At 37.7% G+C, this 27,546-nt stretch overlaps 2 protein-coding genes across 6 annotated transcripts in view; one reads left to right on the top strand and one right to left on the bottom strand.

Moving 5' to 3' along the window:
* Window positions 1-1,475, top strand: part of LOC109059090 (formin-binding protein 1-like) — a 45,415-nt gene extending 43,940 nt beyond the window's left edge. Inside the window, exon 15 of the mRNA XM_042729524.1 lies at window positions 145-1,475. Within this exon, the coding sequence (XP_042585458.1) occupies window positions 145-152 (8 nt within the window). The 3' untranslated portion in view covers window positions 153-1,475. The remainder of the gene's footprint in view (window positions 1-144) is intronic.
* A 665-nt stretch (window positions 1,476-2,140) lies between these two features.
* bcar3 (BCAR3 adaptor protein, NSP family member) overlaps window positions 2,141-27,546 on the bottom strand; it is a 64,628-nt gene continuing 39,222 nt past the window's right edge. For 4 of the 5 annotated variants that reach the window (XM_042729526.1, XM_042729525.1, XM_042729527.1 and 1 more), the window contains 9 exons: window positions 11,565-11,693; window positions 8,275-8,714; window positions 7,170-7,270; window positions 5,940-6,673; window positions 4,581-4,696; window positions 4,219-4,390; window positions 3,998-4,109; window positions 3,713-3,919; window positions 2,141-2,968 (listed from right to left, as the gene is read on the bottom strand). In XM_042729526.1, the coding sequence (XP_042585460.1) occupies window positions 2,793-2,968; window positions 3,713-3,919; window positions 3,998-4,109; window positions 4,219-4,390; window positions 4,581-4,696; window positions 5,940-6,673; window positions 7,170-7,270; window positions 8,275-8,714; window positions 11,565-11,693 (2,187 nt within the window). In that variant the 3' untranslated portion in view covers window positions 2,141-2,792. Of the gene's footprint in view, window positions 2,969-3,712; window positions 3,920-3,997; window positions 4,110-4,218; window positions 4,391-4,580; window positions 4,697-5,939; window positions 6,674-7,169; window positions 7,271-8,274; window positions 8,715-11,564; window positions 11,694-21,370; window positions 21,988-27,546 lie in introns of those variants that run through there. The other variant, XM_042729529.1, reaches the window with a different exon arrangement.

The raw sequence follows: 27,546 nt of genomic DNA on the forward strand, positions 1-27,546 counted from the left end.
AATTGAAAGCATATAATAAATATGATCCAAGATCGACTTTGGCTGGCTCACAAGAGGCCTCTAACCTTTTCTCTGTCGCTGATCGATCTTTGTTGTCGGTGGACCTGTCAATGACTCTGTCCTCTCTTTTCTCTGTGGCTACAGGTTCCTGATTGGATGAGTGGGGTTCTGTGGTGTTTGGTGGACGGGACTCACTGCTGTGGGTCTGTTAGTGGGGTGAATTTAAGACCGAGATTGTGTTGGGGCAGGTTGCATGTTTGCATGTGGTTTGTGTCATGGCCATTAACATCATTCCATTGCAGCAGACATTCCAGGGAATATCTAGTAGGGCATGGGAGAATGGGGAAAGACGCTCTCGAGCAATAATGGAGAAGCCAAAAAGAGTCGTTGTCTGGCACTAACATATTCAGCAGAATGCGTGTCTGTCTGTACAGTCATCTCATGTTCGTCATAACATGCACCTGCATGATCCAGCAGCCTTTCATTCCTCCTTTCATTCTGACCAATTGACCCCTTATTAGGATTTAACAACTTTTTATCCCAACCATTCTTTTAGTGTCTGTTTCCGTTGACTTTTCTCTTCCTCATTGATGCATTCCATGTTAACCATGCTGTGAGTCTCAAAAGCATGACCAATCAGAGTAGAGGAAGCATGGTGCTTCGGTAGCCAATGCAACAGTCCCCACAGCAACATCCGCCCACTGGCCCCGCCCCCTTTTGCCATGTCTGGAGGATGGAAGGAATCGGATGCAGTTCTTTGACCAGCAGGGGGACCCAACACCATATAAAACAAGCAGAGAACAACCAGCGAAGACTTCTGAACACCAACCATCATCTCTGCCTTAATTACAGGCCTCTGTGTGGAAACAGGGGTCTATCTGACCTTCGGTGCCCCAAAAAAATCTGCTTCTTGTTGGGTTGCCAGCTCTCTGCAGTGCTTTCTCCATTTCTCATCCAGTTCCTGATGTCACATGTGCTAAAAGAACATGCTCACTGCCTCCTAACAAGGGACCACATGTCTCCAGAATCCCATCTCAAGTGTGTGTATTTGTGAATGTGATTCTTACATATAAAACTGTGTATGCATATGGATGCATATATGCATATGTATATACCTAGTTAGTTTTTATTATTAAACTGTATGTATTAACATCTTTATTTCAGAATGAATGTTTTTATCATGACTTTTTTAACCGAATGAGTGACTTGCAGGCTTTGCTTTTAAGAACCGTGCCGTAATCGCTTTGTAACCAGTTCTTCTTCCTGTCTGAACTCTGTTCTCAATAGGACCCTGGTCTTAACCGATGCACTTTTTACCCCGTTGCATTTAAATTGGAATTTTAGGGAGTGAGTGATGTCGGATGTGAATGCTTCCTTTTGTGTGAATGTGTTGTACAGTAAGACAACGTTGACCACTATATACTGGGGTTTGTGTTGGAGCAAGAGCAACTGAGAAATAAATACCTATGTCTGTCTGTCTCGTTCATCCTGCCTTTTATTTCTTCAGTCTGTGTTTAGCCTGATGTATTTTGTGATTTATTTCATCACTATTGCTTGTTTTTTAGCAGCCAAGGATTCTAACCTGAAATTGTGTATATGCAGTGCATTATGTGCTTTTGTAGATAATAGTTTTGTCAATAACACACACACACACACTACTGTTCAAAAGTTTGGGCTCAGTAAAAAATTTTTTTTTTTTTTTTTTTAATGTTTTTAACCAGAAATCTAATATTTTAGACTCACCAAGGCTGATCAAAAATGCAGTAAAAATAGTAAAATTGTGAAATATAATTACAAAATAGAAGAACTGTTTTGTATTTTTATATATTTTAAAATGTAATTTATTCCAGTAATTATATCCAGCTATTACTCCATTCTTCAATGTCATATGATGTTTTTATTTGGTTCTCAAGAAACATTTCTTATTATAAATATTAAAAAACATTGTGCTGCTTTATATTTTTGTGGAAATTGTGATGCATTCTTTAATTAATAGAAAGAACAGCATTTACTTAAAATAGAAATTTTTAAATTAAAAAATGATGCTACTTTTAATCAATTTAACGCAAGCTTGCTGAATAAAAAAAAAAAAACATACTGATCCTTATACAGTATATTTTACACATGAGGAAAAATTGTGTAACAATTAAGAAGCTTTATTAGATATTTATTCAATATTTTCAGAATATTTCATTTATGGGTGACTATTTACAGGTCAATAATACTTAATACAATATATTACACAAACTAGCCTTCACATGCTTACACTAGTGATGATTATGTACATCTTTTTCTATGTGGGATTTTTAAACCTCAACATTGCTTTGACCAATTGGCTTCATGATATTTCTAAGTGTACAAACTTTACTACCTTGTGTTTCTTCATAGAGCTGCATCCATCATCTCAGTCGTCTCTTATCCATAACTTCATGTGTCAAATGATTGAGCACATCCATACACCTCTGTGTTCTCTCTGCCTCCAACATTATATGTATTTCATAGGGTGGATGAAATATAGGAAATTAGAAATATTCTATTTACCCTTCCTTCTTTTCTTGAAGGCAAAACTGGTACCTGCTCATTTCATAAGTGTGGAGCACAGCATACCTCTGGAAGATGCATATGGAACAAAGTAGCTGTCCATAGACAAGTGCCATTTCTGCTCATGAATGGCTTTTAACGCACAGCGCAAAATCTGGTGAAGAACATCCTTTTTCAGATGCCGATGACCTTTGACCTGACTCCACAGAGAGGTTCAGAGAGTCTAATATGTATATAAAGTGTCTGGTTTTTCAGAGTTCTGTGTGTTTGATTGGAGGCTCCAGTTTTCTGGACAGGGCCGTAAGGATGAGTTTGAATTTGTCGTATCGCTCTGTCTGGTCCACGGCCGCCCCCCTGCTGCCCCAGAGCAGACGCAACTGGAAATCAGTCCTCAAGATCTCTAGCATGTCATCATTAGGTTGGAATCCTGGAGAGAGAGTCAAATGTCATTGAATGATTTTTGGTAACACTTTACAATAAGTTTCAATTTATTGTCATTAATGCAATGGATATCAGGAAATAATTTTTTTTTTTTTTTTTTTTTTTTTTTTACAGCATTTATTATTTAGGGTCCTGGTAATAATCACAATTGTTCATTATTAATTTGTTTTTACTTTAGCTAATGTTAAATTACACTGTTAAAAAAAACATATTAGTACTTTCTTTCAGTATCTCAATATTAGATTGTTCTTTCTTTTCTTTCTTGATTATCTTGTAAAAATGTAATTGTTTTATAATAACCCGGTTGGTAATTATACTGATTTAAGTCTCAGAAACCTTAAGTACATATCAGTGTACTTGTGAGTCAGACATGACTAAAGTAATAACTTGTTCAGTAGATAAAGGATTTCTTAAACAGTTTGTGAGTCTTTATGAGAGATTCTTTTAAAGAACTTTCTCATAAGAGTCTAGGGTTCGTAAATCAGACTACACTAGTCATGCTGTGTGCTTGTTTTGGTACCCAAGCCTTTTACCTTTTAACTTCCTGAGACAACCCATGATTTAAATGCAAATTTTCTTCTGTATTTCATGACTATGGCCTGAACAGCATTATTCCAAATCAGTATCAATCCAGTGGCATATGAACATTCTATTACATAAATGTTTTTGGTTCACCAGTTCCCTCAAGTTAAAGCACTATGTTATTCCTGAAATGACTGCCTTGTCTTACCCTGGAGGATCCGCTGTGCATTGCAGGTGTATGTGTCCGCATTGCGTGCAACAGCACGAGCTCCTTCCAGGTGCCGGAACATGATTTCGCAGCCTTGGTCGTTGTTCTCCCAGACGTCCATACCTTCAAAGGTGACCGCAGGCCTCTCCATCAAGGTGAGCAGCGGCATTAGCAGCGGAACACTAGCATTGCTCAGTGGCATTTCAGCTAGAAAGACAAGAACTAGAACTTCACTAAAGGTGACCTATGGAGGGCATTTAATGTGTTTTATTGTAAGAAACTCACCACTTCCTTCATAGAGTCCTTTGTAGAATGGTTTCAAAGATTTCTCGTACATAATGGCAGTCTGCGTGTATTTTCTTCGCAAGCTAGTCCACGTATGATCCAGTCTGGTAATCTGTTCATACGAGAAAGATCACACAGATTAAAGCCTGTTTCTGTTGACCACACACTAAAGGAGGAAAAGTCTCAAGCACAAGTGGCAGCTAGAAGTAGCTGTTGGGTACCTGAGGCATGTCCAGTGCTTTCATTATGGAGGAAAAAGCATAAAGATCACCCATGGAGTCTTTCAGCTCTAGAGCTACTAGAATGATCCGGTTTAGGGTGGCTGCTCTCTCCTCCAAACTTCCTGTACACCCCAGGATATCCACAGCAACTCCAATCGCCATAGTGTTATGCCTGTTTAAGAAGAACCAGCCATGCATGTTAAATGTGTGGCCTACATGACATTGGATACTGCAAAAAAAAAAAAAACTCAGTTTTGTTAGTTTATCATATGCAAGAGTTAATATTCTATGAGAGATTTGTCCGTCCTTATGAGACATCAGAAATCTGCTTAATACATCATATGTTGACAGCATCTGTTTACCTTTCCGTGAGGTCCTGTCGCAGCTGCCTCCCATGTGGAAGGGTCACCAGCTCCAGCCCAGAGGTCACACCCATTTGACCTTTCACCTCCTCAGAAACATTTAATATCCTAGCAACCTGTAGCATGTACACACATTGTTTGCATCAAAGGACTTAACATCCAGAATAGAAAAGTATTGCACAGAAGCGAAGCTAAATTTGGGCTGTGGATGGGTCAACTGTTTTTGTCCATAATATTGGTCCTAGGACTGCCATAATCAGCCAGCTTAAAATTTAATTCCCGTATACACAGACAAACAACCTGGAGCCGCTTTTTAAAAGCAGAAAGACGTGGAGAAGTGGATAGTCACATGTATAAGAGGCTTTTTCTACATTTAGCCCCTGCTGTGTGGCACTACTGTGATCTTGTCCTCTGGCTGGCTGGAAGAACCAGTCTCCAACCTGAAGAATAGGCTGACTCACATAACGAGCCTGTAATTACAGACCTGTTGGTCATGATTGTATTCAGTAAGTAGGTGTGGATGGCTGTCCCTAATTCTGTTTTCATCTGTCTTGATTTTCTCCTTTGTTGTTGAGTGCTTAGTTTTACTTTTTTTTCCCCTATTTTTTGAAATCGAAAGCTATCAGATATACAATCTGTTATGGATAAGCAGTGTATTATCATACCATTTTATAGAGACTATTTTAGGATTTTCATGATCAATTTTAGCTTTTGTAATGTGTGACTGTGCAATACTGTTTTATTCAGCGAGGTTGCATTAATTGATCAAAGTGACTAAATATAATTATACTGTTCATGTAAATTATACTCATTTTTATTGATTATGTAAATGTATGACATTTTGCATAAATTCACAATTTTTAAATACAATAGAAGCAGTTGTTTTAAATTGTAATATTTTACAATATTACTGTTTTAACTGCACTTTTTTATATCAAATTAATCAAATTAAGTGAGCATTGCAAGAATATACTACTTTCAAAACCTTTGAAAATCAATTTCAAATATTAAGGCTTAAAATTGCCTGTTACATATTGGCATTTAAGCTACATTACCAGTAATAGTTATTTGGAAGGTCCAGTTTAGTTAATCCATTAAGTTTCATGAACTACTAAATTTAACTATAAAGTTAATTTAGCACTTTTAGCATTTGTAGAGATTTATATTAATGTATCATCAACAAACATAAATTAACAATGAATAATGGCATATTTATAAATTAACATGAACCTAGATTAGATGTTGTTCATTGTCAGTTCATGATACCTAATGCATGTTGATAAATTAAAAAGAATAAATATTAATTCACCAAATTGATTTGATTTTATGTCGACTTCAAAGGCTCATGATTAATATTACCTGACAGTCTGCTTGCAGGATGTGTTTGGCGATGGTCTTTGGATCCTGACTGACGAACAGCTCTTTGGCTTTCTTAAGCACTGTCATCTCTAGTGGTTTGTTCTCCACTGGTAGAAGCCGGAAGCTGATGTCACCAGGTCTGAACGCAGACTCGGTTTCAAACACAGGTCTTTTGAAACCTTTCTTGCAGTCCTGTTCTCTATCCACATCCTCCCCATTGTCTTCCTCGCTGTCGTTGTCTAGGGCCTCAATGGCGTTATGATAAGAGCTACGGTCAAGTTTTATGCTACTATCACATCTCCTTAACTCCTCCTCAGTCTTTAGCCTCTCCACATAGCCATTAGCTTGTGAGCAAGTCATCTTTTCCCAGTCAGCAGGGCTGCATGGACTCAGTTCACAGTAGCTTAGTTCTGGACCCGATGGGCTGCCCAAGTGCTGCTGTTGCTGGAATGAAGGTCGCTGTTTGTGGGGCTTTACTGGAGGGACTGGTGGGGAGAGGGTCTTCAGGCCAGGGGTGCAGGATACTCTCATAGAGGGAACCTTGCTGGGTTTAGGGGGCGGTTTGGGACACAGCTGGCTGTCGGATCCACGAATAGCCTCACCAGCCTGGGTGTCAAAGGCCATTCTGCGTGGCACTGTGGGGCTCAGAGCTGGTTCACTTCCTGTGCGGAAAACTGGAGATTTGGGGCACGGCTGGTGCTCCATATGCGGAACCTGAGCCTGGGGCCTACAGCCTGAAAGCAAAGTCACATACAATCAGCTTTTTATTCATTAAAGTATAAAATAAGTTGTAGATGGACATGGTAAAAAGGAAGTTAAATTCAAAGCTGCAAAGTTTTCTTTCTGCATTCTGCACAGTAAAGCAGATTCAGCGCTCTGGATTCTGACATTGACAGCAGAGCTGCATTTTTCGCATAACCATATTTATTCCACTGACACAGGCATAAATTATCTCTATCCCCACTTTCATTCTTTTCCACAGAGCTTCTTCAACAAAACATTTTATTTTGCATTTCAATCCCATGTCTCATTTCACACATTTATTGTTCCGTAAGCCAAAGTGAATTTCAAAGGCAGAAACGTCAGCTTGACTTTGAGAACCACTTTCTCTTTGGCACAGAGTGAATGTGAGAAAGATGACTGGTTTTCAGGGCTGTCAGACGTGAGTATCACTGGAGGGTTGGAGGCGTGATGTGGTATCAATTTGGATGAGAGCTGACAGGCACTCACCGATAGGGAGAAAGCTCTCCGACTGATGGGTCTTCAGTGGCCGTCTCCTCTCCTGAACGTGGTTTAGACATGCTGGTTGACTTCCACACTTATCTTTGTTGCTGTGAAGGAGAAGGACAGGTCATTTAGTTTGTTCTCTAAAAGTATTTTGGACTATGACATGAAGTTTACACCGCTTTAAACTGAGTTCATTTCAAAGCTGCGTGGCATGAATTTTTTAAAGTACAAAAATAAGTGCAATCTCTCACTTAATGTTAGGCAACCTGCACAATTATTTTAATACCATTTTTAAATTGCTAAGTTAATAAGCTATTTTGACACATTGTTTCGAAAAGTCGACTCCCATGTGCTGAATCTGCAAAAATAAGTAAAACTTTCACTTATTTTATGATTATCGATGCTAAAAATCTCTTTATATTATTGTGGAGCTGTCACATTGTGGGACTGAATAATTGCCTTATTTAATTCCTCCTGGGTTCCTAATGAGCAAACCTGTCAAGGATTTCCAAAAAATTGCAGTTAAGACATGGGAGTTTATGATTTACACCCCAAGACCCAATAACCATTGACACAATTCTATAGGTTTTACTGTATAAGCTTGGGGATAATATGCAAATTCACGACTAGTCACTTTTCAAAGTAGACCCCAATTATATATTGCAAATTTATTTCAATTGTATCACTAGTATTGTTTATTTTGATGCTTCTTTTCTAATTCAGAGTTCAAGATGGACAGTCGAACCACAGATGAATTTCCTTTTACTTCAAATTGCATAAAAAGATTGAATCGTGAGCTAAATCTCTGTGATTTACTATCTAGCCAAGTGTTGAAAATATGAAAGGAATTAATTATTGGCCTCTCTTTTAGAAGCAGCAAAATTGCATGTATTACAAATTACATGAAAAAAAGGCTAAATACAGATTCTGAAAAGGCCACATTACACACACCGTTTGAGAACTAGAATCTGTAATTAATAATTTGTCAATCCTTTAATGGGTTTAATAATTAATCTCTATTATTTTCTCAAATATATCATTAAAACGCCTTCCAGAGTATTTCTTCTTGGCAATGCATAACAGTGCCATAGGACAGTCTTTCTCTCACCTGAGGAGATTCCCACGGCTGAGGGTGTGATCCTGGGTGTGTCCGTTCATGATATTCAGACTCAACCGTTTGGAAGTCAGGCTCTTTCTCTCGGAGTATCCCGCCTCTACACGTATAGATCCAACTCCATATTTCTCCTCCAGGCATCTTAGAGGCAGAGCTCTGTTGATTGGCTGAAAGATAATCGCTCCGACAACCTCAGATACCGGCTCACGGTTGCCTACGTAGTATCGCACCAACGCGGGGACGCTGTCAAATCCCTCCTTCTCAAACAGGTACTGAACACGCGAGTAGGCCTCGTTCATGGCTACCACGCGTTTGTTGATTTTGAAGTGTTGAGGGGTGTTCTTCCACTGGCAGGTCAGAACGTAGTTCCCCGGGCTGGACAGCGAGTCTCGGATCAGAAAGTCTCCATCTCTCTGAACCAGGTTTTCAGCCACTTAAATTCAAACATACACACACAATTTTTTTTGTTTTTGTAGTCACTGTTTTTTTTCTTTTTCATATATATTTTCCTTCCTCTTTAGTTTCAAGACTATTGCATGCAGGATCTTGGCCTAGATGTTAGTGCACATGAAGTTTTGGTGCTCATGCAGGAGCTCAAACAGTGGAGGAAACATTTTGAAGCTTTGTACTAATGATATTCTGTCTGATCAGATTATGTACACATCCTGCAAACATTACCAGACTACTTTTATGACAGTGATTTATGGCATGACCTAGATATTACTTTCTTTTGAGGATCACTAGTGCATTCAACCAGTTTAGAATGATGGACTACCTCTCCAAGCTGAATGTTAGGTTTCTGGAAGCTGTTCAGAATATTAATGAGTCTGCATGTAAATCATTCTGGAGATCAGAAAAATCAGCCTGGAATAATTGGGGGGGTATTTTTATATATTTCCTTATTTGTTTTTAATATCATTATGTTGTACATTTATTAGTTTATATGAGAAATGGGATTAGATTAGATTAAAGTTTATATGTCATTGTTTCATATTAATTCTCACTATGTGCTCATGAAAAGATCAAACACTAATAAATCTGTAAGCACGTGTGTTTGGAGCTGTGGGGCGGCAGTGGCTCCAGGAAAAAGTCATTAAGTGTGATTAGAATCTCTAAGTGTTTATGACTGTTTTCATGACGGTGTGCTAAACCGCTATTCTCAGGACTTATAGTATAAAACAGCAGCTAAAAAGCTTAGCTTAGTTTCACAAGTTGCTGCCTGTCTTGTCATCTGTTATTAATAAATATTCGTCTTTTACCATCTTTTCTTTTCAGTGACAAACAAAACACAGACAGGCATTTACAGGAAACACTTTTTAAAATCAAGCACAGGTCGTTTCACACCACTGGTCATAAAGTGATGCATGTCAAATCGGAAAATGCCTGTCTTTCCTCTTTCCTTGTCTGTAGTTTGTTTGATTAACTCGAGCCGAGCAGGTCAGACTCGTCCAGCTGAAAGACTCATGGGTAAACACAAGCTGTAGTGCACCACACACGCTGTCAGGGGTTTTGTGATAATCACAGTGTGTATAGTGATCCAAGGACCACTCAAAAGAATCAGACTAACTGCTGATTCCTCTTAACAGTGCTGATGGATAGCATGACTGTAGAGAATGAATTAACAATCAATCCTCACAGGTATGCAGTTTTAAGGGCACCTTTTTATTCATTGTTGTAAGTTTGTCTTACTCATGGACTCGATGAACTACAGTAGTCAACATTTGAAGTGAATCAAAAAAGTTCTTAGGCAAGGACACATTTTGTTTTAGGTTTTAGGACAACTTTGATGAAAGGTTTTGATCCACTTCAAATGTTAACTAGTGTATATTCTAAGGTCATTCATAAGGTGTGTTGAGCCATGATGAATAAGTTTGTTCTTTCTGACTATGTTTGTAGTGTAAGCAGTAGCCAGACTCTGAATGCTGGTAGTTCTGATTATATGATGCCGTTAAATAAATACACCTCGGGTCAAATAGCAGTCATGATTCATCACTGCATTAACCACTCTTGCTCTGTTACATTTATGATGGATGAGTTGTCAGTTTCAGGGGCATATCCTGCAAAGGAACATGGGAAAGAGGAGCCAGGGTACATGGTTTTCATAAGGGCGGATCTGTAGCTGTCAGCACTGTGGTGTTTGCCATGATGAGAAACTGTTGATGGCTGTTTTTGAATAAATCTTGGTGTTAATGAACCATCCAGAATATAGTGGTTAAGCACAGTGAATTGTACTAGAGATATTGTTAGTCTGAGTTATGCTGTTTGACAAGCATTTAGTCCAGACTCCACATTTAGTATTTTGTTTCAGTGTGAGGTGTTTTGTTTTCCTTGATCATGGATCAAGTGTGGGTGTGAAAGTGACTTTTCTTGTTCTGGACAGGTTTGGCGCCTGTAACCAGTTCAGAACAAGTATTGATCAACCATAACATAGGTTCTTAAATACACCATAGCCCTTGGGCCTTGCAAAGCAAATGCTTGCCACTTCTAGATGCTTATTGTTTTTCTCATTTCTAGCATCTAATCATTAATATGCACTTTCACATAGTTAAGCAAGTAAAATGGCATATTAAAGGAACATTTTTAGAACACTAGACACTGTATTTATAGGTTATTATTTTGCACAACATGTCTACATGTAATCTAATGTTAGTAAAATGTATAATGTATACATGTTTTAAAATCTTTGACCATTGTTTTTGAAGTATAAGGACACTGTAGCCTATGAATCATGATGATACAGTAGTATTCTTTGAAGTAACTTGTAAAAACAGATGCAAGAAGGAAAAAAAAAGTACATGCAAGTGTGATCAGAGAACTGTGATACTGATCTCCTACATCATTTTGTCATGATACTTCCATGGTACCTTTTGTACATTTAGCAAGTTATCCATAAGAACATCTAATGCAAGTCATATCCTCAGTGTTTTTCTTCCCTTAATCAAGTATTACTGGCCAGAGCTCTAGCTGAAGCAAACATGGCCACATGTCTTTAATTCATTATCTTTTCTACAAAGAAAGTGAATGTTTGAGTGCCAGATACAGGCATGACTTTGCTGTCACTAAAGGAGAGAACAGCTATGCTTTGACAGCAGAAATATCTCTACTCTCTGCCATATTCAACTTCTGAACAATATTGCAGACACGTGGTAACCATACACATATATTAAATCACAGAAACAGCCACTCACAACAGAAATATTCTATAATCCAAACATTATCCCATAATGATCACCCCCCCCACACACACACACACACACCCCTTCTAATGGCCAGGAAGGTTGTACCTGTCTAGGGATGGCTCCATGATACCAGGCATGGCTCCTTGGTTCCTCACTGCTCAGTTTCAGTTCTTCTTCTAGTTCTCTCCGAAGCTTCTCCGGTGGTCCATCCATGATGTACCTGTCCCTCGAAAACTGCACATAGATGGGCACAGAAGAGTATGTTAGAGCCATGGTGGCCCTAGATAGTATGTTGGTCTCTATGATTGAAGTATATGTGTATCAGTCTTTTATTAGTCTTGTCTCTCTTTCTATTCCCCTCCCTTCTTTTTGCCCTGTGACTCAGTATCTGACTGGCTGATGGATCCCGTGCTTCCTGTACTGATCTGTTTACTGTGATGCATAAGTCCCTCCTTCTTCCTGTCTGTCTCCGCCTCCTTAAGCCGCGGGGCAAGCCGTACCTTTACCTGCACACACGCCCCACTGCTCTGATTCATCATGTATTTTCTGGTTTGTTGGAAAAATGCGTGTCACCTTAGAGGGTTGTGGATTTCACAATTGAGGAATTTACGAATAGTTCTTTTCAATAAGCTGCTTAAAAGAAATGGACTCTTGGTCATTTTATATGAAACATGAGCTTTGTTTAGTTTGTACTAATGCCATAAATCAAATTTGTAATATATTTGATAAAGCACAGTTTATCTTTACCAACTAGGTTGTGTTTCATTCATAGGCTTGCTTTCAGTGTCTCAATAACATAACTCAGTCATGTGAGCAACAGAATTTAAAAACAAATGACACAAAGAGCACTTTATAATCTCATGCGTTTCAACATTGATCCCTATCCAACAACTGAAATGTACACAGATTATGCAATTTTAATTCTCGCAATATTCTCCATGTCTTAACAGCACATGCCATTGTTGTTTATCAACAAAGTAGTTGTAATAATGCTCTTCTGTTGTCAAATGGAATGGTATAGAGTACTATTGTACTGCACATGTAATATGTTATCAATGATAAAAGCTTTATTAATTAAATAAGAAATTATTCATTGTTAGTTTGTGAAACCTAATGCATTAATGTTAACATTCTTTTAAAATATTATAATTTGCTTGGCGTATACATATTGCTCAAACAGTATGACTAGTACAGACCTAGTAAAAGTAGTAGTACAGGGTTTGGGGCAGTGCAGCATGTGAGAGAAATCTGTTATAATCAAAGAATTTTGGGGGAAAAGTTTCAATGGTTTCCCCAAAAATATTAAGCAGCACAACTGTTTTCATCATTGATGATAATGTTTCTTGAGCACCAACTCAGCATAAAAGTTATTTTAAATTGTAATGATATAGTAGTTAACAATATTACTGTTTACTGATTTTAATCAAATAAATGCATCCTTGGTGAGCAGAAGAAGACTTCTTTCAAAAACGTTAAAATCTTACAGATGCTAAACTTTTAAACTTTTCAACCTGTTTTTCTCAATCATAAACCCTTATTTTCCTGAATTTGTGATTTTTATTAAAGGGATACTCCACCCCAAAATGAAAATTTTGTCATTAATCACTTACCCCCATGTCATTCCAAACCCATAAAAGCTTAGTTTGAAGACTTTTTGTACGCAAAGAAATCAAAAATAACAACTTTATTCAACAATTCGTCTCCTCTGTGTCTCTACGCATCACCGTAGAGCCATTTTGGAGAATATCCGCTGGACGCAAGCAGCGTATGCTCTTCTGTGTCAGCCATGCCACAAGGATGCGTTCAAATCAAAGCATAAATATACATTAAAAAAAGTATCCTTGTGTCGCAGCCATAGACTGTATAAAAACAGGTTGCGGCTGACACAGAAGGATATTCTCCAAAATGGCGCTACGGTAATGCGTAGAGACACAGAGGAGACAAATTGATGAATAAAGTTGTTTTTTTTTGTTTTCTTCGCTGTTTCTTCATAACGTTACGGTTGAACCACTGATGGCAGATGGACTATTCTGACGATGTCTTTCATACTTTTCTGGACCTTGACAGTGTATTTTACTTGTCAGTCAATGGGACAGTCACAAACCTTGCAGTTTTCATCCAAAATATCTTAAATTGTTTTCGGAAGATGAACGAAGCTTTTACGGGTTTGGAACGACATGGGGGTAGTGATTAAAGACAAAATTTTCCTTTTGGGGTGGAGTTATCCATTAATATTTCTATGAGGCTGAGGGCTTAAGTGCTTTGTGGTGTGCCTAACAGCTTGCTTTCTCCTTTCATGGGTTACTATCATGGTTCATTGCTTTATCGGCCATGAAAGTTTGAACTGCATGCTGTGCTTGTGTTACAACCAGGGCAAAAAAAGAGGCTTTTACATAATTTAGATGGGGGATTTCAAGCACAATCATGTGTTTCCTTCTTTTTGGTTAAGTGCTTGGAATGTCAGCTATGTGTGGTACCCAACCTCAGAGACCTAAAGTGGTACCTTTGTGCTCTAGCTGGTAGTAGTACGCAGTAGGTACTCAAGGAAGGCACTGCAGCATAACCCCAAGCTAAATCTGTGTGTGAGGGGAAAATTCCCAGCAGGACTCCTCGTTTCAACTTTGTAGTTGTGGTCTATTGAGTAATATGTCAAATTAAACCGATAAAAGGGCAAAGGTAATTGGAATTGATGAGTGACTGACTTTTTGCTTTTTTTTTTTGTTTTTGTGTATTGATTAGTGTGTGAAATTGTGTGTGTGTGTGTGTGCGCGCGCTCAGTAGTGGAAACTTAAATTGATACACACTGTTTGATTTAATTAAGTCAGCTGCATCGAACACTGGCCAAAGAGCCAGTGATGCTGTTGTGTATTTTTATTAACATGTCCCATTTTAGTGTGTCGCTGTAGCTTTGTAGATTGAAATAGCTTTTATGGCTTGATGATTAAGAGCTTTGGGTTTTCTTAAAACTGCCAAGACATCTGATTATGGCTGAGAGCCATGGTGATGTACAATGACATCAATAATCATAACAAGTGATCTCATAAAGACAATGTGCTGTCCAATAGAAACTAGAACCTGGTGCCTATGGACTACTGAGGACTCTTGTATTAATGGGCAGTGTTTATAATATTATATAAAATATTTATCAATACACACATTATTGTGTAAAGCCATGTAAAGTACAATAAAAATCTGTGTAGCATGTTAAAATCACATTTTAATTATATAAAAACTGACTATACATTTCATGTTTTTCTAGGACTGACAGTAGCACATGAGCTACATCAGTTTTCTGTGATGTTGAGAAGAAGCTTAGCTGTCACTTTCTCTCTCTGTCTATGTCCACTGACCCACAGCTCAAGGAGCGTCTGTCAAGCATGTCTTGCAGTTATTAGGATCTTACTGCCCACAATCTTTTACTGTGGTCCACCACAAACCACTGCACACAGGCCTGCCAATGCTGGACATCTTTAAATCTGGCAGACACTTCTCTATATAGCAAAAAATTTTGCAAAGCACCTAAAAAACTACACGGCCCACAGGGATGAAAGCATGTGCAATCGATTGAAAGTCCTCTGATTACAATATATACCAATCATTCTAAATTATTTGACTGATATCAAGGATTACAATAGCCTGTTGGCTTGGCCATATTCAAATTATGTTCTTCAATTTTCAGTTATGTGAACTATGTAAACAGATTCACTGTTATTTATTTCTGAATAATTTTATGGGTGTTGATAGGCACATTGTGAAGCAAAATACTTTAAATGCTCTTAAAAATAAAAAGGCACTCTGCAAAAAAAATGTATAAATTATTTTAAATTGTTAGTTTATAAATATTTATTTATTATTTATTTTATGGGGGTTTCAAACACTTTGCTTTACTACTTTATAAAACATTTGACCCTAAGTGGATAGTCAACAGATTGCTTGGAGAGATATACATTCTGCTATAAGAGCTCTTAATTCTAGCCTCTGAGTTGCTGATTTGTGTTGGGAAAGCATCTCACACAAACATATGGCAGAGCCTTGTCGCTTCCTTTTTTGAGCAGCTAGTGGATAATCCTGGCTGATTTATCCTCAGGTCAACTCTCTGTCACTGATCATTCAATAGCTTTAAAACCGCAAAATGTTTTCAGAGGACTCCATCTGAAGGGCACTTTTTAAATGGTCAGGTATTATGATTACTTGAAAGGCTGTAACAAACCCGCTGAATTAAGGAGTTGTGCATTTCTTTGAAAGCAAACTATAAAAGCAATACTGCGCTTTTGTGAATTTATTCAAGTCATGCCACGCAAAAGACGGTTTTTCCCTTTATATGGAGAAGCTTCTAAGATCCTTACTATGTATAGAGACTGACAAACCCAGGCCACAGTGAGGACTGAAATACACTCTGATGCCTCTGGTATTGTAGTGAGGGACGGGCGTCACACCCCTCTCCATTTAGACAACAGCGAGCCAAGCCAACACCCCGCAAGCCACAAATTACAGTGACCAGACGACACATACTTTTACCCTGGCTGGGAAAATCATTCCAAAGCACTTGTTTGTGTTTAGTGTCTTCAACTGTATTACACAATACAGTGACTAAAACAACCGATCAAAATAGAACTTTTAGTAAAAGCATACGAGTACGAGACTGTATTCTGGTTATGCGGAATGCAAATATTTTTTGGACCTTATGTCCACGTTTTAGGTTTTATGACTGCTTTGTGATTACATGCCAGCTGAGGTGGTGTTTATCTGGCATGGCCGTTGCATTCATTCTGCGCTACGACATCGTGGATCCATTTAGAGGTGCACTGAGGCCGTAAATGTTTAAAAATAGCCAAAGCTCAATTGCTCGAGCAGCTCGATAGCAGCATGACGAATAATCTCGCCATCGAGCAGCAGTGTAGACGTATTTGTACATCAAATCAATCACCTCTACTTTTAGTTGTAGCCATTTATATATTGCCATTTTTATCTTTGCACGTCTAAGGGGCTGATTGCTAAGGTTCTTTTTAAATAGTGGCATGCATTTTGAATGTGAAGCATTTGGATATATTGAATTAAGGTTCAAAGGTCTCATTTGGTAAGTGCAGAGCACAGGTTAGCTATCGACAGAAGGATCAGCGTCATAATGACGATATATGAGACACTTTGCAGTATTAATAAGAGTCATTCTCTGTAGTAGTTTGTGAGACTTCAGAAGCATGGCTGAGTGACTAAGCGCACATTAGATCATATTGGCACACGTCAGAACTGACTCTTCTCATGGCTTTTCTGGTCAAAGATGATGCGCTCAGAGGCTGAATTTGATCTCGAAAGCTGCTTTTGGATGATGATTATGGAGATGACATTCCCCTGCTGATTCTTGAACATCTAATCCTCTTTAGTTTATGCCACAAGTGTTCGTTCAGCAGCTTAGTGAGTGAACGGTTAAAAATCCATGTTTGATTTGTAAATTGTGCAGATTATGGCAAAGTGCACGACTGAAGATGGAGTTCATTTTCATGAGTTTGAACATTGTGATGGAAACCAGCAGGACTGCTAATCCAATGGTACATGTAGAAAGTTAGTCATACTTGTACTAATGATTAGAGATTTGAACACCATTTGTGCTACAGACATGAGTAATACCTTTAATGTTGCAGCTTGTTGAGAACTAATTCTTTTCTAAGTGATCTGACTTACAATAGCTGGACGATGGAGGAAAAAATTACACAGACTTACAGGACCTTATTAAAAGAGGTATCTTAGTCATACCTAGATAAAAAAATGTAAATATCAAAGAGACTAGCCACTCAGAACATCCTAGTGGCTGTATAGTGATGCGCTAAAAATGACTTTGAAGACCTTGGCATCAACTGTCCTCACACTGTGGTGGCAACATTGCATGGTTAAGCATCACTCACATTAACATATAAAATGTAAATATCTTGTTATTTCCTGCTTTTTCCTGTGGGGGCTTGAAAGATGGAGACCCCCTGTCTCAACCCTGTAGGTTGAGATTCCCAAAGGGTTCAGTGGGTCATTAGCAGCCTCTTATGTGCAGGACAATCGACCTGGTCTGGGCTTTGGTGTTGGGTCACACCCTTCCTGAACCATAGTAAACAAAGAGGGCCATCAGAGTGTCCCATCAGCCTCCTGGGACTTTAAACACAGGATTTCTTCCTCTCTTATCTCACCCCCATCACATTGTCCATTTAGATGGTCCCTGGGGTGTCTGCCATCGTCATGTATTCCTGGACAGGGCGGGACAAATCTTAGCTGAAAGAACAGACCATCAGAGTCTGGGGATGTGACTGATGCACATGAAAGATTTATAGTCCTTTAAGATTAATTTAAATTACACATTTTAAGTGCAATTTAGGGTTGAGAATCAGTATGAACCTGGCTATACAATATTATACTCTGCAATTTGTCAATGTATTTTTTCTGTTGTATTCTCACAACAATTTTTTTCAGTTTTTTTTTAGTATAAACGTGTATATGTTTATATATATAATTTATTATTTTTTAGTTTATTATATTTGTTACAGTATTATACTGATATCTAACTCATTTTTTCCCTATTTTTATTAAAAGTATAGATTTTTTAATTCACAATACATATCAGTATACAATACTATCAATATACCAATTTATATATATATATATATATATATATATATATATATATATATATAATTTGTTTATATTTTATAAATCTATATTTTTTATCATTTTTGTAAAATGTACAATTTTTAAATGTTTTCAGTTGTCATGAAATGTCAATACTTTGATATATTGACTTTTCTCTCCATTCTTACTGAATAATAATCTAGTCAAATCATATTTTGTGGATTGAGAGGGCATCTTAGTATCAGAAAAAAAAGCAAGATCCTCTCTCTCTTCCTCTCTCTCTCATTTAATCACATTTTCTCCATTTCAATCTATGATCCCCCAGCCCCCTCATTTCCACTCCAGTTCTGTCCCAATCAGCGTGGCCCAGCCCAGGCTTTGTAAGGAGGGCAGAAGGGGAGATTAGGGCCCGGGGCAGCTGTGCTGGATCACTTTGAACATGGCCTCTTTTTAATGTTTCCTCAAGCATGCTCAAATTGCTGTATAGCAAATGAGAGAAGAAGGGGAAAAGTAGGGGACACGCTTGTCCTGGGGACTCAAATTTGCTGGAAGCCATCCTGTTGGAAAGGAAAGCCTTGAGCCTGGAGAATGCCTTGAAGTCCTATGGATTGCTTGAGGAAGGTACAAATAAAGTAGATAAAACTGACAAAATACGAAATTGTTACAAACTTTTTTTTTCTCAAGTTCTCAAATTATACATTTTTGATTTTTTTTGAATTTTGGATTGTAGATGATTTTGAAAGTCAAAATTATTGTTCATGTTCATGCTATGACTATGAATGATTCAGTGCACATTATTGCATGAAAAATTATTGTAATTTTTCATCAAAATGTAATAGCTTTCTCTGACTCTGAAATGTCTTTCCTGTTCAAACACAGGTGTCAGTGTTGTTTCAGGAGGGTAGCTGTCCTCCAGCTGAATGCTCATTCATAATGCCTACTTTTCAATGGATAAAATCTTTTTTTTAAAACAGTGCAGGAGTAGTTGTTGCTTGGTCACTCTGAACACATGAAGTGCTTTCGAGAATTATGTGTTTATTCCCTGATCCAAAAACATATTCTTTTATCACAGACAGGAGGTGAAACCTTGGGGTAGACTGAAGGGACTGTGCCAGGCTGTGTCAGCAGCTCTCCAGCAGCCTGTCAATCAGACAGCCTTCCTGCTGTCCCACTGCTCTGCTGAGCTTTTATTTCTGCCACTGCCAAGATACTTCTGCTTGTTACATTGTCAGTGCATGGGGAACCTCTGCTGCATGTCCAGTGTGTGTGGGAAGTGTTAGAGAAAAGGAGACATGATTCCTTTCAGTTAATTTCAATGAACCAATTTGTTTGGGTGTTTAAAAATGACTCACTGATTCGTTTTAGCAATCACACAAGATCGGGACTTTAACACAGAAACAGCTAGACAGAACCAAGAATGAAACCAAATACAGGGATCTCAAGACTCTGTTCGGAGTTAGACTACTTTTAACTTTATGCCATCTTAAAAACACTATTGGCGAGACACTCACAAAACATATGCCGTAAAGTTTTAGTCCCAAACAGTCACTTAATCATTAGAAAGAACTAACTGAGAAGAACGATTTATTCGGCATTCATTAGAGTTCATGTCTGTCAGGTGTAAATATACATCTCTGCCAAACGAGTAAGCTTGTTTATTTAAGGCTGACTTGTCACAGTTTGAGTTTCAAGCCTCTGCAGGGTGGAAGACATTCACAGCTGTACCGTACAGTACACGCCGCCCTCCTTCCCACAGCTGCCCCTCACACTGACCAAAATAAAGCCCTCAAGTTGTTTTCACCACTGAGAAATTTACTTAGAAGTCACTCGCTGCCAGATGAAGCTTTCTATGACTGAAGCCGTTCTGTGAGAAACTTCCTCGCAAAAGAAAGAATTCATACAAGAGGCACCAACACTGCCCTCTCTGTCCCTGTTGCCCATTGACCCCCAACACCATCGCAAAGACCGGAAGTCTCCATGACAACCTAGTGCTATTTTTAGAAACAAGCCCAAAAAATGTGGACCAGACTCAAATGTTTTTAACAGACGTTCTAGCCCTGAGAGCGAGGATCTGATGAGTTGGCCAGCCAGACGCGAGAAATAACAAACATGCTGCTATTTCTGGCCAATTCAGCCTTAGAATTCAAAAATATAGACTGTTCTGATAAACAAGCCAGGAATCTGTCATCAGTGTTGGTGCAATTTGCATTCATGACACTTTTATTCGAAGCAATTCTATGCATCTTTTCAGTTTATGCACTCCCTGGGAATTGAACCCATGACCTTGGTGTTGCTAGTGCCATGCTCTGGTGTTTGAACTACAGGAACACTGCTATGAAAGCAGGACTGTTCAATGAATTTCTGTTTCCTAACATGCTCTACTTTATTGTGTTCTAGGCTTTGAAGGACCATAGATCAGTAGTTCATGCGCCCTCAGAAAGAAAGAACCGATTAGCCACACCTGTGGAGACTCCTTCAGTCCACTCAGAAATTTGAATGCATTTCGTCCTGTTGGCCAACACCCCCTGTAGTCTCTGTGTAATGTAAGTCTTTGAACATTCTTGCTATTAATAATCCATACGTTTTGAATAGTTGTATGACCCGCTGGCTGATGGTTTCCTTCCCACATCGGTTCCATATAAAACTGTAACAGCCTCATGTAGGGCAACCAATTTTATATCACCCATAAATTCACTCAACCCGACCTGAGCAGCTCTCTGTCCTTATCACATGACACATTAGATGAGTGAATAGAACTGCACGTGTTCACACTTACGACCCATTTGTAAGCCACAGAGATAAAAGATTTCAATCAATACTGGTTAAATGGTTTTGAAGACAACGAGGAGGATGTGCAGCTAAACAATTACAAGTGAATGGGAAGAAACACACATACACACTTGTAAGTGAGCGTGTGCCTGACGCCTTCACTTACTATAATGAAACAAAGCCATATATCTAAAGAACCCAGACCAAAGACTGCCACAGTAAAACTACACATGGACCTGCTTTTTATGGCACCTCTCTATCAATCTGTTCTTTTCTGCCACATTTTTTGCCTTTTTAAAAATTTCCCTGCTTTTTAAAATAATCTGTAATGCTACAATCTATTTATAGTATTTTACCCTTTTTATTTAAATTTTACTGCTAACCAACATAAATTGTTACATAATTATGTAAATGAACAGTAAACCGTTGTTAAAATATAAATATAATAAATATTACACATGAATTAGATGCTACTAAAACGCTTAAATTGACATAAATTTATACAGATGTAATTTTAACAAGCTTTCACTCACCTTGGCTCCAATAACAGAGCTCTTCTGATAGAAGCAGCACAAAGCTGCCGTGATGGTCCTTAAAATATTGCATCTCTCCGACATCTCTCTTGTTTCTGTGGCACTCATCAGTGGAAATATTCTTACACGCTTTAATCTCCAAAACTCAGTGCTTTATACCTCCGGTGAACAGGAGCATGTTAGCTGCCCAGCGACTGTCTGTGAACTCTCTTAGTGCGAGTGTGCATGAGTGAGTGTGAGTGTGTGTGCATGTGTTTGAGCGCTCAGCAGTGCATATGCTGCTCCATGCTGTTGCTCTCACCCCCGGGCAGCCCATGTAAGGAGCCGTGCTAAACTCCATGTGATATGACTTTCCAGCCAATCAGAGTTCAGCCATCTGCATGAGCGCCACACAGCCAGCCTCTAAACCAACCCCCCTTTCCCCAAAACCTCTAACAGCTTGTCAGAAAAAAAGATGAGGAGGGAACGGGATAGAAAGATGTATTTAGATTAGGACTTCAAATTTCTTAGGTTCTTGCATTTTCTCTTAGAAATTCCAAATTTCAAAGCTTTTTTCTTTAGGTATATGCTAATTAGGGATTGAGCAAAGATTATATTTAGCCATTTTGAGATTTTCAGTCACTAACTGGCCAATTAACAGAAGCTTGTTTTGAGTTCTGAGATATATAGCTGCATTCCATTGGCCATTCAAAAATCCATATTGACTGACCAATGATCCTTATTTCATGGATCATATTCACATTTAATTTCTAAATGCAATCTGCACACTTTTCCTGATTTTCTGCACTGATTTTAGAAGATCTGTGATTTAAACATGATAAAATGGGTTAAATTGAGTAGAAGTACTACCTCCTTATTTGTAGCTAAATGCATAATTAAATTAACCAAAATACTGTTTAACAAACTAATACTGGATTTTACAGAAATCTGCAGCATTGCATATGCTCAAATTCCATGTGGGCCTGGTTATCAGGGTTTAAAAAGATGAAAATTATCACTTCATACCAAAACAGAATAAAGAACATTGCTGACCTATATTGCAAGTAAATGAGAACATGCTGAGAGACAATCTGATATCCAGCAGTTCAGTGACATGAAAAAAACATTGCTTATCACTAATGACATATGAAATTAATCTTTTTAGACAGGAGCGAGCATTTCCTGTGGAGGACTTTCAGGAGCAGTTTTCCAGGCAGATGAGGAGAGTGGTGATACTGTGTGACAGGTCTGCACTGAAGGACCAGGACTGTGTCTTTTAGTATCATCACAACATTACACTGAAATCCAGCGGGGTTTCAGTAACAGCAGGGGGTTAATATAAAAGAGCATTCCCCCAGCAGGCAGGGCTCTCTTCCCCAGCTGGGACTATCCTGACCCTGAGAAGAAAGCTCGGTTGAGCCTGAAGGGTCCCAGACGGCCAAATTCACTCATTTTTCCCACTGGGGTTTAAATAACAAGACTACTGTCTCTAGTCACACGCAAACAGCACTTAGTGATATTGTGGCTAGTTGGTTGGGGGGCTAACAGGGGCTTTTTTCTTGATTAGCTTATTTGTTAACAGCATTATGAGTTCTGTCATTTTCAGGGAAAGGAACCCCACCCCATAGAAAAGGCTCAGAGAGTAAAAGAGGCATTTGGAAACCAGTAAGTTTAGAAGACAGAAGAGAATTCATGTTTTCCAGACCATTTCACCGGACTGAATAAGAGCTCACAGTGTTTGTGTGAGGTGAGTCTGTTGGTGTGGGTGTGGGTGTGTGTGTGTGTGTTATTTGCACCTTTTAATATTGTGTGGCTATTTAGTGAAAGGACCTTTCAAAAATTATTTAATAATGTCAGAATTTTTGTGGGGTCTGCACACAAAAATCCATTAGTAAAAAATCCTTCTTTGCATTTTTTTCTCCATATATGTGTTTATTATTATTATTATTATTATTATTATTATAAATTATTTTATTCGCAAAGCAGTTTGAGTAAAAAAATTAAACAAATTAAGGTGATTATCTTTTAAAGGGGTCATCGGATGCCCATTTTCCACAAGTTGATATGATTCTTTAAGGTCTCAATGAAAAGTCTGTAACAGTTTGGTAGTTGGTAGTGTAAAACAACACCCTTTTTACCCCGTCAAAAATATGTTTTTTTAGTGTGTCGATTTTGTGTTTTTTTCATTTTGGTTGTTGGTGGTGTATGATGACCCCGCCTCCTCTTCCAAACCGCTCTCTGAGGGACTGTTTAATTTAGCCGTTAGTTAACTTGCTGATTAGCACATTATCAGGAAAGGCGATTTGCAAAGATTCATTAAAAAACGTAAAAACTTAAACTCACTTTTTCTGTAGGTGAAGCTGGATCAGGAATGATTAGCGTGAACATAGAAGCATTTAGGTAGATCGGGGGTGCATTCCCTTCAAAAACAAACGTAATCCACTGCCTCTTCAGTGGCTCAGATGTCGGGAGTAAATGACGACTGCTATATTCATTATTACATCCAACAACAGAACACCTCAATCGCTTAGGAGTCATTCTTGTCTACATCTGCTCTGGCGGTGAAACAGTGGCAGACTGATGACAGCTCACTCAGGGAGGGTCTAAGGTAAGACACCAGTCCAGTCTGTGCTGAAACGCTACTGTCAATCAAACTATCTGAGATCGGCTCGATTTGAGAAAGAGGAAATGATTTAACAAGAACAACCAAAAAAAAACACTGGGTGGCTTTTTAACAATATAGGGTGGTTGTGTACACATACTGCCAACACATATTTCAGTTCAAACAACTTGTAAAAGTGCATGTCATCTTATGACCCCTTTAAACCTTGTTGTATATTTTTTTAAATAACCAACAAAAATAAATGAATATGAAGTGGAAAGCAGTATGAATATGAGGGAAAACAGTAAAGTGTGCTGTTTGTCCTACATAATCCAGAGCCATTTTTGGACGCAAAGAGTTGGATGTCTATCAACAGATTTGTTATGTTTCTCCCAGATTGCTCTTAAGAGGTAAACAAAGACGTTATGGCTGGCTGGCACACCCTCGGACCAACACTGGAATGTTCTCCCCGAGTGGGCTCCTAAACTACCTAATTATGCTCAATAAAATCACCATGGCCCTGCAAGCAAATCTGCCTTTCCACAGTCTGCTAAAGAAAGCAGCCAGCGGGATGTTTTTGTACATAAGAGCAAAAAATATATTTTAAATACATGTCTGACTTCACTTCAAGAGAGCATAGTTCAAAGGGTAAAGTGCTTGCATGTGACCGTTTCTAGCTGAATACCATATTTGTATTTTAAGACACATTAGGGTAATCTGGGAAACCTTTGATTCCATCTTGCTCATTTTTTTTTCTGAGCAGGCAAAAAATGCAGACAAGAAAATTAGATTTACAATTCAAAAATGTAAAATATTACAGTGTAATATGAGCAAGTTCTTTTTCTAAGGTGACAGGCCAGCAGCAACTCCAGTGCATAAAGTCTGAGAGTTCAGACTTCATCCAGTGGTTAGACCTTAAGTTATTTTTGTTTTCTTGTTGAGATTTCATTATAATTTGTGACCCTGGACCACAAAACCAGTCATAAGGGTCAATTTTTTGAAATTAAGTAAATAAATAAATAAGCTTTCCATTGATGTATGATCTGTTAGGACAATATTTGGCCAAGATACAAATATTTGAAAATCTGGAATCTGTGGGAGCAAAAAAATAAAATACTGAGAAAATAGACTTTAAAGCTGTCCAAATGAAGTTCTTAGCAATGCATATTAATAATCAAAAATTAAGTTTTGATATATTTAAGGTAGGAAATTTACAAAATATCTTACTTATTATTATTACTTAATATTATTACTTGATTAATGATGACTAATGATTATAGGCATAAAAGAAAAATCGATCATTTTGACCCATACAATGTATTTTTGGGTATTGCTGCAAATATACTACTTATGCTACTTATGACTGATTTTGGAGTCAAGGATGACATTTGCTTTTATTTTTCTATAATGTTTTAATATTTTTATCATTACATATTTTAATATAAATTTTTTATTATTGTACACTACAGAAACTATGATTGGAAACTTTTTCACTCAAATCACTAGACCTGCTATTTCAAAGGACTTCACTTTTTATAAATTCTGATATTAAATCAAATGTGAATGAAAACTTGCTGTAATTTATTAGATAGTGCTGCAGTGTGTATACATGAACACTAGGAGGTGCTGTGCCTCTGTAATGTGTGCAGTAGTTATAATAATCAACGCAAGCTTTAGTCATAGCGGCTTCCTCATAGTTTTCCTATTCTCACCTAATAATGTTTGTTAAACCTCTAGATGCACTGATGATCTTCCTCTTTGTTTAGTGATGTGACAGTTCATCTCTGTTGCACTATGTAATACAATGTTCATTCAGCTTTTGCTTTGACCCACTAATGTTTGGTTTTATCAGTCTTGATCCAAGTTCACAGTCATGTAAAAATCAAGAGATTTTCCATCCTAATAGGAATGTGATCAACGATCTTCAACACCAGTCAAGTTATGCCTGTGGACAAGATTTTAGTACAATCTACAGTGTTCCCTGAGGTAAAGCTCTAAAAATACTACTTTTAATATCACTGCATTAAGTTCTGGAACACATGCCAAAACACTGTATTATAATAACTGGAGGCTTTGAAGCAGGGAGTGTGCCACATGCTATTTCTTTCATTTCGATTTAATGAAAACTCTGGATATCTGACAACACATTTATTTACTTATATAAAAGTAAAACAATAAGTCATAGCATTCATTAGGGATAATCTGCTGAATTTTTTACATGGTTACTTTAGTAACACTTTATATTACCTTTGTTAAACATTGTTACATATAATGTTTAATCGATCATTAATGTATCAATAGAAATATCACCCTTGTAATATTTTCATGTGTATTTACAGTTGAATTCTTTAAAGAATTATATGTTTGTTAATGTAAAATAGTGTGCTGTGTAATAATAATGTTACTGATTAAATCTTTAGCATTTTCTTCTATGCAGACTGACCTAAAGTTCCTACTGTACCTACTTTCATGGCCATTACTCTATTCTTTGTCTGTATATCTACAGAATATGAAATATCAAGCAATGGTGATATGATTTGCTATAACAATATGAGTGGGTGTGTCAGTCTCTTCCATCAGGTCTTCATGCTTCCTGTCTCTCTCATCTTTTGAGAGACAGAAGCCCTTTGAACTGTTCAGTCTATGTTCTCTGTTCAAAACCGGGGTTTCTGTGCTTCTGTCTCTAGCTGCTGTATACTTTCAGAGAGGCTGCAGGCCGGACTAAGGAGGTCTTTCTGTGGGTTCACAGGGCAGCAGATCCCACAGAGGGAACAGTGCCTCATTGTTCCTGTAAAGCTCTTTCATGAGTGCTTAGCAGCTTACTGAGCAACAGTGTGTGTGTGTTCTCCATCAGGCCATCAAGAACAGAAAGATGTGTGTGTACATGTGCATGTGTGGGAGAAAACAGGAAATAAATCTGTTGTTATTAAATATAAAAAAAATATTAAAAAGTATAACATAGTAGTAGTGACTAGTCAAACATCTGAGATTACAAGAATATAGTCAGTATCACAGTTTTGTGATTGACTTTTTTTATTTACATTTTACTCAAATTATTATGACTGTTACTACAACTTTATCCTGCTAATCTTTGATTTTTATGTATTTATTTATGTATTTTTATTTAAGCTCTAAAATGCTTTCATATGTATGTTTTTTTTTGGAGATTATAAAAAAAGTTCTTGATAGTACATTATAAGATCTTCAGATTAGATCACTTTTCATTTTGTATCGGCCTATCCTGATTTTGAATAGTTGTGTATTTATCTTTCTTAAAACGTGTAATGTGAAAATTAGTGTTTACGTGCCAATGAGACCAACATGTCTTGTAATTTATATGAAAATTAAATGTGGCACTGATGTTTCATTTCCATCCATGAATCACAACAAGAAGTCAGTGATTCATGTGTCATATCCGCAGATCACAGATTTGATTCCCACCCTTTAAATTTTTTTTACATTTTTAAACATCAAGTCACCCAAACAATTTCCACCCTCCAGATCCTCTTCGATGATAATAGCTCCAATTTCTTCAATCTCTGCTTCACACGCAAGGAGAGAGACAGAGAAAAATAAAGGCTTGATATTGTAAAAG

This window comes from Cyprinus carpio, chromosome B8, assembly GCF_018340385.1.
Source record: "Cyprinus carpio isolate SPL01 chromosome B8, ASM1834038v1, whole genome shotgun sequence".
NCBI lineage: Eukaryota > Metazoa > Chordata > Actinopteri > Cypriniformes > Cyprinidae > Cyprinus > Cyprinus carpio.